A 13,475-nucleotide genomic window follows, 5' to 3' on the forward strand; every position below is an offset into this window, starting at 1 on the left:
AACACCTGGGCTAGGAGGGGGGTGGGTTGCTGACCCTGGGCAGTTTTCAGTGTCTCTGAGCTGTTGCTGTACCAAGCACATCTGTCTGGTGTTCCTTTCTTCCCTCCATCTAGCCTGTCAAGGGTGTAGGGGACATTCCCCTCAGGAAGCCTGGCTGAGTGGCTGTGCATGTTGTTAGAGGACTAAGATCAGAATGGAAGCTGGTGTGGGGGAGGGGCAGCAGGCGGGTGCTGGACTACAGAGAGCCCATTGGTGCTGCTTGGGTGGACAGCACCCACGTACGTTTATACCAGGAGATTATGGTACTGGATGGAGGAAGGTTTTCAGCTCCATTAATGTGATCTATGCCTATGTGGTATGTGCATTTTAATTTACTTGGTATTTTGCAACATTTTAATGAGTGGTTCTGACAGCTTGTCAAGAGCACTTTCTTGAGACAAAATTCAAAAATAAAAGAAAATCCTCAAAAATGATTTGCTGCCAGGATTGTTTGCTGTGGTTTGGGAACACCTCTGCAACAGTGTTAAATATTTCATTTCTTTGCAAATTTGCAAGGTGCTTCTGAAGTAGCATTGTCCCTCAGCCTTCTGCTCTCTGTGTTGTTCTCCTGCCCCTTTACCGGGTGACGACTGGGTTCTGGAGGAGCTAGGAGATATTTGAAGTCCAATGCTGGGCTTTGAGTCTGGCTCCCTGGGCTCCGTGTCTGTGACCTGTACACTCCCCTGGTTCATGAGAGACTGTGCTTGCTAGGCAGCACCACATCTTTGTTGCTGTAAACCTGAAGGGTGAAGTGACAAAGGTGGACGTGGAGCGGGTGAATCAGCTCCACGGTGTGCTTGCTTGCAGCAAGACACAAGGGCAGTGCTCAAAGCCCACGGTCACCTGGCACCAAGACACAGGCCAACCACTCTCTGGAAGCATGTTCCTCTGTTCTCTTCTACACAGGTATAGAAGAGTGTGATTTGTGTGTAGGATTGTTTGCATTTTCCTGGATTATGTAAACTAGTGGCTTTTGCCAAGAACTATCCGTGCCCTGAAGCTGCGAGCTGGTTCTCTCCCATTGGCCAACTTGGTTTCATTTTATTGGGAGGCGTATCTCTCCCACTGCAGAGCAGTGATAACTGCCAGTGTCTCTTAGGAGTGAGGTACCTGGAGTTCAGGGACTCCACCTGTGACGATGACAGCAGATGAGTTGGTTTTCTTTGTGAATGGCAGAAAGGTAAGCAGGAGTTGACCTTAGGTTTGGAGTCCCTGCTCCTTGGGAGGGGACACGTGTCCTCCGGAAGAGGCATGTTCTGCTTCTCTCTAGCCTGGTCCTTCTCGTTCTCCTCTCTTTAAAGGAGTTGCTGTGCTTGGGTGACATCGAGGCACGAAGCCTTCTCAGTGCTAGGTCACAGGCCAGACACTTGAGGCACAAAGGAGTGGGTGAAGGGGAGAGGTCTGAGTGCCAGCTACTTACTCTGCAGTAGTAGACACACTGGCAAAGCCAGGAAAGGGACAAAGTTCTGGGTGAGTCCAGAAGTGACCTACCACACCTATATTTCTGGATTATGATCCAGATATATCTTAATGATTTTGTGGCTTTCTTTACTGAGAGAAGAAATGGGAATATGTTTTTGTGCTAATATCAGAATATATAATGTGCACAGTCTTTGATTCTGATATATATATGCATATATATATGTATGTATGTATATATATGTAACAGCTGGTTCTGATTGACAGTGTGGGGACACATACTGACACCTTGTGGCAAGTCATGATTTTTTTCGTAAAGGACACTCCTTCTTCCCGGATTTTCCCAATAAGTATTGCAAAACTCTTACCTGCTTAGATTAACTTCACTAGTGCACTGGGGCCTAAGAAAGGGGGCATGGGTCAAGTCCTGGGGCACTACAGCGGTGAGAATCTCTGCACTTTAATGCAGGGGCAGGGAGAGAGGGAGAGAAGCCGTGATGTCTTTCCAGCTTGTTTGCCCCCCTGTAGTGTTCCAGCTCCACACTGGAGAATGGAAAAGGTCACAAAAGAGTAGCCGCAGTTGTGCTTTGTAAATGGCCATGTAGTGTGAATCATGAATGTGCCCAAGGGGTCCTCGAAGAAGGGCAATTTTATTGGTCTTGCTGTATTGACACTATTTCATTGAGTTGAGAAGCTGAGCAACTTTTGAGGTAGTTCTGAAGAACGAGAATGTGCTTCCCAGGATTCCCAGGACTTACACTGTCCGGATGCATTTGGCGACTAGTGAGAGAATGGCATCAGTCGATTTAATGTCAGAGCTGCAAAGACTATTATCCAGTGTGCCCATGGGGGTGCTGGCATTGTCTCTGAGATGCTTACTTTTCAGGGCTGGCACCTTGTGCCAAACCAAAAGGTAGGGCAAAGCTCCCAAGCTCTGGTAGTAAGCCTTTTGCATCCAACTTCTTAAACTTTTTTGCCTTCAGCAATTATAGCATAGAGACATAAGAAACAATCGTTCGAATTGGCTTCCTAGAGATGTTCTTATCCAAAGACATCTTCTCCGGAATTTTGTAAGTGATTTTAAAAAATATCTTTAGTTGTAGATGGGCACAATACCTTTATTTTGATTATTTATTTGTGGTGCTGAGGAACGAACTCAGTGCTTCACACATACTAGGCAAGTGTTCTATCACTGAGCTACAACACCAGCCCCTTACCAGTGATTTTTACAGAGATTGAGTAGTGGGATCCAGGGACTTCCAAAACTATGCCTTACTCTAAGGTCTTATTATTTAGTAAGCCATCAATTTATGTGTGATAGCATAAGGTCCTGGTCTTCTTCAGGGATGGCTTGCTGTTATGCTCTGCGTCTAGATGGGAATATTTCAAGGTAAACCAACCTGGTAAAAAATGTTTTCCCTTGAACTTTATTTTCAGTTTAGGAAAGTAATCTTAAAGTTTTAGAAGGCATCATTATATCATACCCTACTATGTCTCTGGAAGTGTCTACTACTGCCAGATTCTGTGATGAATGCTCATGTCTGTAATTTATGAAGATGGGGCCTCTTGAGAAACTACTAGAAAGATGGAGAGGCAGTGCAGAGTAATGACATAAAGGCAGTGCTGTAAAAACAAGGCCCGGTGAGGGAACTCTGGGCAAATAAAGGCAGCTATGAGTGAGCTTGTTCTGCTTCTATTCTTGGGGTGTTTCAGACCTTTTGTTATAGGATACTGTTCATAGTAGTTAGTAGTTACCAAAGAAGCTGTCAAAACTAGGTGACTTGTTTTTTGTTTGTTTGTTTATTCTGGTACTGGGGATTGAGCCCCAGGGCACTTAACCTCTGAGCCACATCCCCAGCCCTATTTATTTTTCATTTTGAGACAGGATCTTGCTAAGTTGCTTAGGGCCTTGCTAAGTTGATGAGGCTCACTTTGAACTTATGGTCCTCCTGCCTCAGCCTCCCCAGTTGCTGGAATTACAGGCGTGCACTATCACGCCTGGCTTGGTGACTCGTTTTTAAATGTGAGCGTCTTACACTGCTTGTTCTGTCCAGGACTCTGTCTCCCCTAGCTGGGGTCTAGAGAGGGTGCTAGATGTTAAAACATCAAACATCTGCGGGACCTTCTGGGATGGGACAGGCCTGGGTGATTACAGCTCTCAGATCTTCTGGTCTAGAGTCAGAGTCAGAATCAGAGGAAAAGAGTCCCTAAGAATTTTATTATTGCAACTATAGTCCTTTTGAGCGGTTGCTGAGTAGTCACTCTGTTTAGCGGAGATGGTGACACTTAAGTCCAGGAGGATTTGGCAGGTAGGGTGCAGTTGAAGTTATCCAGGAGGGACTCCACAGGAACCATACATAGGTGGGCTAGAAAGAGCTTCCCCTGGGCTCTCACTCACTGGCTCCCTCATATGGCCAACATTTATCAAGCTCCTTCCAAGGCCTGAGCACAGGACAAGTTACTGGAAGAATACCACCTCTGAGACCAGTCACTTGCCATTTGAGAAACCACGGACGAGGGAAGTATGTGTTCCAAATTTATTTTACAGGAAACTGGTTCCATGAAATATTATTCTTGGATACTCTCAAAGCTCTTAGCATAGTACTTGGTACATAGTAAATGCCCAATTAATGTGGGTGGAATGAATGGACGGATATTAAAAGCCCTGAGAAATCCTGAATTAAAGAAATCTATTTTTAAATCTGATATTTTAAAATTATTTTAAATTTACAGAAAAGTTGCAAGAAGACTACAAAGAAATATTAAGTACCCTTTCCTCAAAAGCTGCTCACCTTTGGCCATATTTGCTTTATCCTACAAACACGCACATATGCAGAGATGTACGGATGTGTATAAGTATGCACATAATTTTATGTAAAGTATACATTTTTTCTGAATTATTTGAGAGTAAGGTTTGTACATCATGTCCCTTTACTTCAAATCCCTAAGAATAAGAACGTTCCTAGAAAGTGAGAGTTCATTTATATAATTCAGGGAAATTATCTTTGATACAATACTGTTATCTATGGATCTTTTGCAAAATTATAATTCTCCCAATAACATCATTCTTTCCCACTCTCTGCTCCCATTCCAGAATCCAGGGCCATGCCTTGTGGTTAGTTGTCCTGGTTCTCCAGTGTCCTTTAACTGAAAACAGCACCTGTTTTCCTTTGTCATTCATGACATTACGTTTCTGAAGGGAATAAGCCAGTTATTTGTTCCAGTGTTCCTAGGGTTGAGTTTGTCTCATGCTTTCTTGTAATTAGATTCTGAGTCAGCTTTTGGGGCAGGAATTCCACCCAAGGATTGTATCTTTCTCAGTGCCTTCTCTAAGGGAGATCGTGATGTCAGGGTTTCCCATTATTACGACATGAACTATGATCTCTTCGTGAATGTGGGGTCCACCAGGTTCCTTCCCTGGAAGTAACTCTTTTTACCTTTATAATTAATCATCCATAAACAGGTACTTTGAGATTATATAAATATCTTGTTCATCAAACTTTAATCCACCAGTTTTAGCATCCACTAATGATTAACTGGATTAATTGTCGTGCTGATTACGAGATAGCTAATCATTGATTAATTAATATTCTTCTGTCAGAAATAGCTTTCCCTTCTCTTCCATTTGTATGTTTATTAATTATTCATTTGGATTCATGGACTTAATTTTATTTAATGGGCTATAATTCATTATAACTATTATTTCTCTTGATGCTTGAGTTTTCCCAGAACAATCTACTCAGCCCAACTTTTCATAAATCCATTTCCTCACCAAATGTTTTTTCCTGGGAATACCCATCAGCACCCTGTTGAGAGAGTGTTCCCTGGAGCACCCGGTGGGAAATCCTGCACGCTGTGAGAGTAGCCTGGCCATTCTCTGTACGAATTCAATGGAGGGTGGACCACCTGTAGCTGGGGTGATGTGGGAAGCCCTAACCAGGCAAGTGTTTGGGGTCTCTTGTGAAGTCAAGACACACGTGTAAGAGGACAAAAATGCTGAAATGGGAGGTGGGAGATAGAGCTTTAGTGCACGACAAGAGAAAGAAATAACATGGAGGGAAATAGCAACCTAAGAGGCTCTTACTGCTGTGTGGGGTGGGGGGGAAAGGCGATGAGATCATTATTATTTGCATTTATGATTTTTCCTCCAAGAGAATAAAAGTGGCTCCTTGTGTGAACTTTGTAGTCAGGATATTGAACCAACTGGGCTCAAGGGGTATAATCATATGAGGCAATTAACTTTATCTCCCACTTTCCTTTAAGCTTTATTCAAAGGGCAGACTCTTGGCAGTTTTATAAACATTTTGATTAGTTGAAGTCAATAAAAAGAGCCACAATATCTAAGTTGCCAAATGCAGCCTCAACTCAGGATGGCATGGGGAGGGTAACAAGAAAGCGCTCATTCATTCAGTTGGTACCGTTGTAGGACGGCTTCTGGCCCTGCCAGCTGTTTGGAGCTGACGCTTGCCCTCCTCCTGCAATGACTTTCAGGGTTCTTCCGGGAGCATTTGTTTGTATGTCTCATGCCAAGAGTGGTGTGCTTTTCTCTGGCTGGTCGCTCTCCCTCAGCCTCCAGGGTAGGAGATCCACTCCACACAGATTCCCTATCAGAGGGCTCCTCACCTGCATTCGGCAGTCTTTTTATTTTTATTTTTAATATATTTTTAGCTGTAGATGGACACAATACCTTTATTTTGTATATTCATTTTTGTAATGTGGTGCTGAGGATCAAACCCTGTGCCTCACAGATGCCAGGCAAGTGCTCTAGCATGGAGCCACAACCCCAGCCCTCTGGCAGTCTTTCTTTCTTTCTTTTTTTTTAGTCATACATACTGCTACTTATTTATTTATTTATTTTGAAGCTAAGATAGTTTTATTTTATTTTTTTTCTTTTTCTTTTTTTATTATTGTAAACAAATGGGATACATGTTGTTTCTCTATTTGTACATGGAGTCAAGGCATACCATTTGTGTAATCATAAATTTACATAGGGTAATGTTGTTTGATTCATTCTGTTATTTTTTCCCTTCCCCCCACCCCTCCCACCCCTCTTTTCCCTCTATACAGTCCTTCCTTCCTCCATTCTTACCACCCTCCTTATCCCTAACCCTAAACCTAACCCTAACCCTAACGCTAACCCCTCCCACCCCCCCTTATATGTCCTCATCCGCTTATCAGTGAGATCATTTGTCCTTTAGTTTTTTGAGATTGGCTTATCTCACTTAGCATGATATTCTCCGATTTCATCCATTTCTGGCAGTCTTTTTTGAGAATAATTTTCAGTAATCTCTAAGCTGGTTCTACCTCATGGATGGCCAGGATTCAGTTCATGGCTACCCACATCCTGGGCTCGGCCACTCTAGGAGTGTGCACCGATCTCAGTTTGAGCTTAACGAGGAGTTCAAGTGCATCCTCGCTCGTTTCTCATTTTATGTTAAGTCGGTCTAGAGCTCTTTCGATGTGCCAGACTACCATATCCCCTGTACTGCAAAGGTGGCATCATGGCTTCACGTGTAGTGAAAGAAATGTCCTGAGTTTGAGGTGTGAGTCAGATACCTTCTTTCCTTTCACTTTAGGAAACTGCATGACCCAGTATAGTTCTCTCTAAAGAAGCCCTTATCACAAATTTTCTCCCTCAGTCATCTCAATAACCCAGAACAATCCTGGTGACACATGAGGAGTACTGAAGTAGGTCTTCATAGACTTCCTTTGACAACTCACGCTGGGGATGAGCCTCTCACTCTATAAAGAGACCTTTTTTCTACCTTATTGAGCATACTGATGGGTCTTTGACTTGAGATTTCTCCTCTGTTTCCAACATACGTTTATGCTACTTGCTGTGAATCCCCATTACATCCACAATTCTGTGATGAGCACGGGCCACATGTCGGCTTTCTCCAGCCACACACCGGGTGGTGTACACTCGGACACAAAACCAGAGTCTGCATCACATCTGTACCCTCTCAGCTGTCCCTGGCATTCACAGGTGTGATCCAGAAGGAGAGAGGAGATGATGTGCTTGCCTTGGAGGAGGTTTGCCCTGGTCAGCCCAGGACGGCAGGGGCTGAGCTGAGCACTATGATAAAATTTTAGGAATTAAGGTTGTGAGCATGTATGGATTCTGGCTTGTAGTTCCTCTGTTCATTCTTATGGAATTGCCAAGAAAACTACATTGGTTTTCATTATCTATTTAGCATATCTCCGCTAATTCTACCAATTCTTGGATGAGACCTTGAAGGGAGAAATCAATTGCAGAAGGATGGTCAAGTACACTCATAATGCATTTTTCTTTCATTTTTCGTTAGGTGGTAGAGAAAAATGCAGATCCGGAAACCACCCTTTTGGTCTACCTGAGAAGAAAGCGTATCCTGACATTGAAGTGGGGGTGAGGGAACAGGGATGGGGGGATGGGGTCTCACTTTCTGGGGTTATGTCATTTCCTAGTGACGAGTAGGGCAGCCGTGAGGTGTGGAGGAAAGAGCACTGGATCAGCAGTCTGCACACTTGTGTTTAGCTGCAGTGGTATCACTCAGTACTGTGTGACTTTGTGCAGCCATTGAGCTCCCTGCATCTGAAGCTCTTTGTTCCTGAATAAGAGGATTGTTAGCGATCTCCTTTGAGAGCTCTTCCAGCTAAGAGTTGAGTACTTCCAATGTTTGATGCTGTGTCTGAAAAAGACCTTCTCTAGTCCTGGTGCGCTTCAAGGTTACTTCCCCGTGGGTGGAGTGGGTCTTTCCTCAGCTGACATTTGCTTGATACATAAGTGAACTTTCTGTAGAACTTTTCCAGCTCTGTCTGGGTGGAGAAAGACACGGGGAGGGGCGAGGAGGCCTGGGATGGAAACCGTAGTAGTGGCAGACCCTGGGAGGCATCAAGGGCAGGGAACTCCTTAGGGGAGACTTGGGGTGCTGCTCTGCACTCAGTGTGGGGAGGACTCCTGTAAGATCCTCCCTACTTTTTGTTCTTACAGAGTATTTAAGTATCCTGAGACCCTGGATCAAAACTACCAAAAATAATAATGGGTGCTTACATTTAGTGAGTACTTACTATGCACAGGCAGAGTCCAAGGTGGTTTGCACAGTTGATCTCACTTAATCTCCAGAGCAATCCCATGGAAGAGTACCCCTCCCCTTCAACAGGGGAGGGAGCGAGGCCTGGGTGACCTGCCTTACTAGTGTATTCTGGGCAAAGGTGGCAGAGGCTGTTGACTTCTCATCCATACCAAAAACTCTCCAGGGGTCTGTTGTCCTGACATGTTAAGGAACCCCTCCTCCCAAAGGGGTGTCTGGTGGCTTTTTGCAGTGATATGTTTGAGGACAACAACGACTTGTTCAAAACTCTCAGAAGTGACTCTGGAACCCCTGGCCTAGACTGTGGCTCACTGGTCTCTCATTAGACAGCAGAGTGCTTGGCTTTGGTGACTGGACACTCACAGTAGATGAACCTGGTGGCTTTTGCAGCAGAGGATGCAGTGGGTCAGATCAGGGAACTGCGCAGAGCTCCATTTCCAGCCCATCTGCCTGGGAGGTCTGGGAGGAGGCCTCCCAGGTCCCAGGTGCCGAGATCAGTTTCAGTTTTCTACTAGTTTCAATTTTCATTTTGAAGGCCCATAAGCTTCAGAAATTCCTGAATAGCAGTGAACATTTGGAAAGGTCAAAGTGCAAGTGAAATCCAAAACTGAAAGTTGGCAAGTAAAGTCCTTGCTCTGATTGTCGTCGGTGCTGAAGTTCACTTTGTGTGAGTTTCCAGTAAGAGAGAAGACCCTTGATTTCTACCCTGGCTTCTAGATAGATCCCAAGGTCAGAATCCTTGCTAGAAAACCAGTTTCCCCTCCCTGTCTTCGTGCACTCCTGCGGGGTGTCTGAACTGCAGATAACTGCGTCTATCTTGACTGTGAAAAAAAAAAAAAAAAAAAAAAAAAAACAACTCAGGACACAGAAAGCATTCTTCAGGTGTGCTTGGAGAGGTGGCATGGGGAAGGAGGCACACCCCAAATCTGATGACCCTTGGGGCCCTAACAAGCAAGGGAACACTTGTACAGCTCATGTTATATCTTGGGTCTTAGTGTACTTTTATTTTGTTTATTACTCTATGAGAAAATCATAGTTCCTACCCCACCTGCTAACCAAATTGTTGTGAAGATCATCTGAGTGTAAATGCTTTTCAAGTAGATGATCTGCATCACTGTTAGCTGCTCATTGTATCTTAAATGAAGGAAGTGACAGGTGATAATATAATCTCAGTTCCCTCCATCTTCAGTAGAGGGCTGAGGGGAGTGGGCAGTTAGAGTCCTGTAGGGAGGCCTCTGGGACTCAGAGAAAGTGCCCACCCAATTGCTGTTCTCTAGTTAGGTAAAGTAGTAGATTGTCTTCCCATAGTGTATCTAAGTGTGGGGCCTAATTTTGATCTCTGGTCTCAAAAAAACTTTATTTTAATTTCCATTTGCACATATCATGGACTGGGCATTTGAAAGCCTCTGATCTAGCTCTAATTTTGGATCCTGGGACTTTATCAGCCCTAAAGGCATCCCGGGAGATGCTGTTGGATGGGAGCCTGCCATCTCACTCTTCTGTCCCCGGGCTGCATCGTGTCTCCTCTGAGTGAGGAGGCCACGTCTCTGCTGCCTCCCAGGTGGAGGGCCCTGAGCCCTGTGTGGGGATGGAAGAGGTGATCCCTGAGGCTCTGCCCAGGCATTCCCAGCAACCCTGAAGTCTCCTTCCCCAAGTTCCTGTTCCTTAACTTGTGACCACACAGTGGGGCTGAGCGGGACCAAGCTCGGCTGTGGAGAAGGGGGCTGTGGGGCTTGCACAGTGATGCTCTCCAAGTATGATCGTTTCCAGAACAAGATCGTGTATCCTTTGCCTGCTGCCTGATTGTCCCTGTGAGGGCCAGGATGCAGCGCCTGCTTGTGAGTATGCAAGTGTGTGCGTGCATGTGCACAGGTCTGTGTTTCTGAGCAAGCTCTGACCATGGGCAGGGAGGCTGCACAATGATGTCTTAGCAAGTAACTTCCTGGCCTGTGACTGTTGACCAGGCTCTGAATTGCTGTTGAAATGACCTTTCTAAAATCAGGCTCACGTAGCATCCCATAGGTTCCTCTGGAAACGCTCCACAGCCCCTGATGGAGTCGTCTCCTCCATGGGGCGCCCCAGCTCTCCCCTCCAGTTTTCCTCCTCATGGAATGCCCAGCCCTCCTTTCAGGCCAAGACAATTGTGAGCTCCCCACGCCCCAGGCCCACTCCTTTCTTGATCTTGGCATAAGCTTTTTCCCAAGACTTGAATGTCTTTTTTCCAGGACTTCTCCACCTGGCTCTTTAGGACTGGGCCAAAACACCACCCCCTTCAGGTAGCCTTCCTTGACCTCCCAAGACAGGGTTAAGTGTCTCTTGTCTGCGTGAATTTCAAAGTGCCCCATGCACAGCCCTCCTGAAGCAATTACCTTGAGATTTTTAAATCGCCTCTTCACACCCTCTTCTATTTTCCTGGGTTGAATGCAAGCTTTGAAGGACGGAGATTCCATCTCACTCATCTTCATCCCAAAAGCCCTCAGCAGAGTGCTAGCACACATATGGGGTCAGTCATGGATGTTGATCGTATATATATGAGAACAAGTAATGGCTAAAGGAAGGGAGGTGAGGAAACTCTAGAGGAAGCTCTATCCAAGGCGCTCGGGTCTCCTGTTTCCCTCTCTTCCCCCGCAAGGAGTCCCCCAGACCCCACTCTGCTCTGATGACCTAAGTGGACAATGGAATGACCTTAATCTGGGGTTTTAGCCATTTTTCTGCCAATGCCTGCCTGGCCCCCATCTGCTCCTTGCACCATGTTGCTGTGACGACCGTGGAAGGAATAGGAAGCACCAAGACGCGGCTGCATCCCGTGCAGGTAAGCAGAGGGAAGGAGCTGTGCTCTTGGGGTCAAACATTTTTTCAGGAAGGCTCAGGTCAAACTGCAGACTGGTTTTGGGTGGTCAGGTGGAATTTCACAGCCAGAACAAAGGAGAAGTCATGCCCCTGGTCACCTTCTCATCTTCTCTGGGTGCTGTGAGATGGAGAGCAGGCCCCCAAACCCAAAGCTCCCTCCTGAGGCTGGACTGAACCTAAGATTGCATGACCCTAAGGGAACCAAGGGATCAACTGAATCTGGTGACCAGGGTGGTCCAGCTGCACCAGAATGCGAGAAGGAGGGGCGGGGTGCTTCCTCACCTTGTTCCCCAGTGTGCCTAGGAAACCCTCAGGCCTCCCAGATTCCAAACTCTCTGTGCCCCTTGATTACGGCTGATCTACCCTCCATTCCTTGGAGTGGCAATTCTAGTGGCGCCTTCATTTCCCGACCTCAGGTAATACAAGTGTACTGTCAAGCTCCATCCTCATTAGGATGCAGGTCATCAAGTGCTAGGTGAGATAATAGAGATGCGTGAGTGCCCGACCAAGGCTTTCCATCTGCCTTCGGGTGGAATCAGACCACCTGAAAATGGATTAAAATTGGGAACACTTTCAGAGAGAGTGGTCAATAATCTGAGGAGTTTCTGGAGAAGATTAGGACACTCTTAGGTCAAGTGGAAACAAGTGGGAGCAGAGCACTATGGGAAGGAAAGGCCATTGTTTGGTTTGGGGAAATTGAGGCAGGAACACATTGGAATTTTACAATCACTAAAGGTTCCAAAAGGTAAGCCCAGGCCTTAATCCTCCCTTGGTCAGTTGAGGGGATGTGTTGTTTAGGAGACCATGCCTTCCATGGTACCTTTAGTGACATCATGGAGCCAGGGCATCCGGCTGAGCGAGCTGGCTCTGTCTGTAAGTCCGGGGAGGGTGGGGTGGTGTTGCTTCACCTCTATCATTTTATTTCTTAGGCAGGAAATGGGGAAATAGCTCAACTTGTCAAACCTGTGGAAGGTGTGAGAAGAGTAATTAGGGCTTGTCATTTCTTTGAAACAAACGAAGAAAAGAATGAATAAACACAGGGAACAGTTTAAACCCCTGCCTTTCCCGTAGACCTTATTCCTGATGCACAAACTGAGCAAGGCAGCTGGATTTCGCTTCTTATCCACTCATGTGTTTCTCTTGGTTTCAAGACACTACGCTCCTGCTTTTCCTCCCTTCTCTACGTCAGCATCTCGTGCTGGCTCCTCCTCTGCTCTGGCTCTGCTGCCGCGGGGTCTGGGCTGCGCCCTCGACCCCTTTGCTTCTCCGGGCTCACACTGTCTATCAGGGAGTTTGGCCCCTGGCACATGACACGCACGCCTACACCTTTAGCTCCGACCTCCCCTCAGGTAGACTCACTTCCAGCTGCCTACTCGTCACCACTCCATGGATGGCTGACCTCAAGCTTATCCAAACCTGGCGTCCCCCCAACTTCTCCCTTCACAGGCTTTCTCCACCCAGTTGCTCAAGATAAAAATCTAGGAGTCACCTTCAGTTCTTTTTCTCAAACGCCACATCCAATTCATCCAGAAGTGAGGTCCCCTCTACCCTCCAAACCTCTAACGACATCTTCGTCCACTCGGTTGTCACTATTGCTACTTGGGCCCAGCCGCCATCCCCTTTTGTCTGATGCCCTATTTCCAATCCTGCTCCCCGCAACCCATCCCCCACCCGGGAGCCCGAGTGAGTCTTCAAATGCATAAATTAGATCACACACTTGCTGCTGAAAATCCCTAATAGCTTCCCATCACACCCTGATAAAGATCCCAATCCCAACCCTGGCATGTGAAGAGCTGCTTCCAGCCAACCTCTGGAGTCCCAGCGGGTCCACCCACGCTGGCCTTTTGTCAAATCCAGCATGTCAGGCTTGTTCTGTGCCCAGGGCCTTCTCACTGCTGCCCTCTCTCCCTGGAATATGCTCTTGTCTGACTCAAACAGTGTTATTTAATTCAGCCTAAAGGGCCCCCTTTCAGAGTGGCTTTTTCTGACCACTGTGATCAGTCACCATTGCTTGGATCATGTCCTCCTGTACAAGCTCTGTGTACAAACTCTCCACCTGGAATTTTCTTCTTTGTCAGTGTTTTCCTTGTTAGCACG

General features: G+C 46.3%; 1 protein-coding gene across 1 annotated transcript in view; it reads left to right on the forward strand.

Annotated features, from left to right (window-relative positions):
• The first annotated feature begins 1,091 nt into the window (after positions 1–1,091).
• Positions 1,092–13,475, forward strand: part of XDH (xanthine dehydrogenase) — a 63,259-nt gene continuing 50,875 nt past the window's right edge. Inside the window, exons 1-4 of the mRNA XM_079109948.1 lie at positions 1,092–1,219; positions 7,764–7,821; positions 10,213–10,309; positions 11,232–11,340. Coding sequence (XP_078966074.1) covers positions 1,178–1,219; positions 7,764–7,821; positions 10,213–10,309; positions 11,232–11,340 — 306 coding nt within the window. The 5' untranslated portion in view covers positions 1,092–1,177. The remainder of the gene's footprint in view (positions 1,220–7,763; positions 7,822–10,212; positions 10,310–11,231; positions 11,341–13,475) is intronic.

The sequence above is a fragment of the Sciurus vulgaris genome (assembly GCF_902686455.1).
Source record: "Sciurus vulgaris genome assembly, chromosome: 14".
NCBI lineage: Eukaryota > Metazoa > Chordata > Mammalia > Rodentia > Sciuridae > Sciurus > Sciurus vulgaris.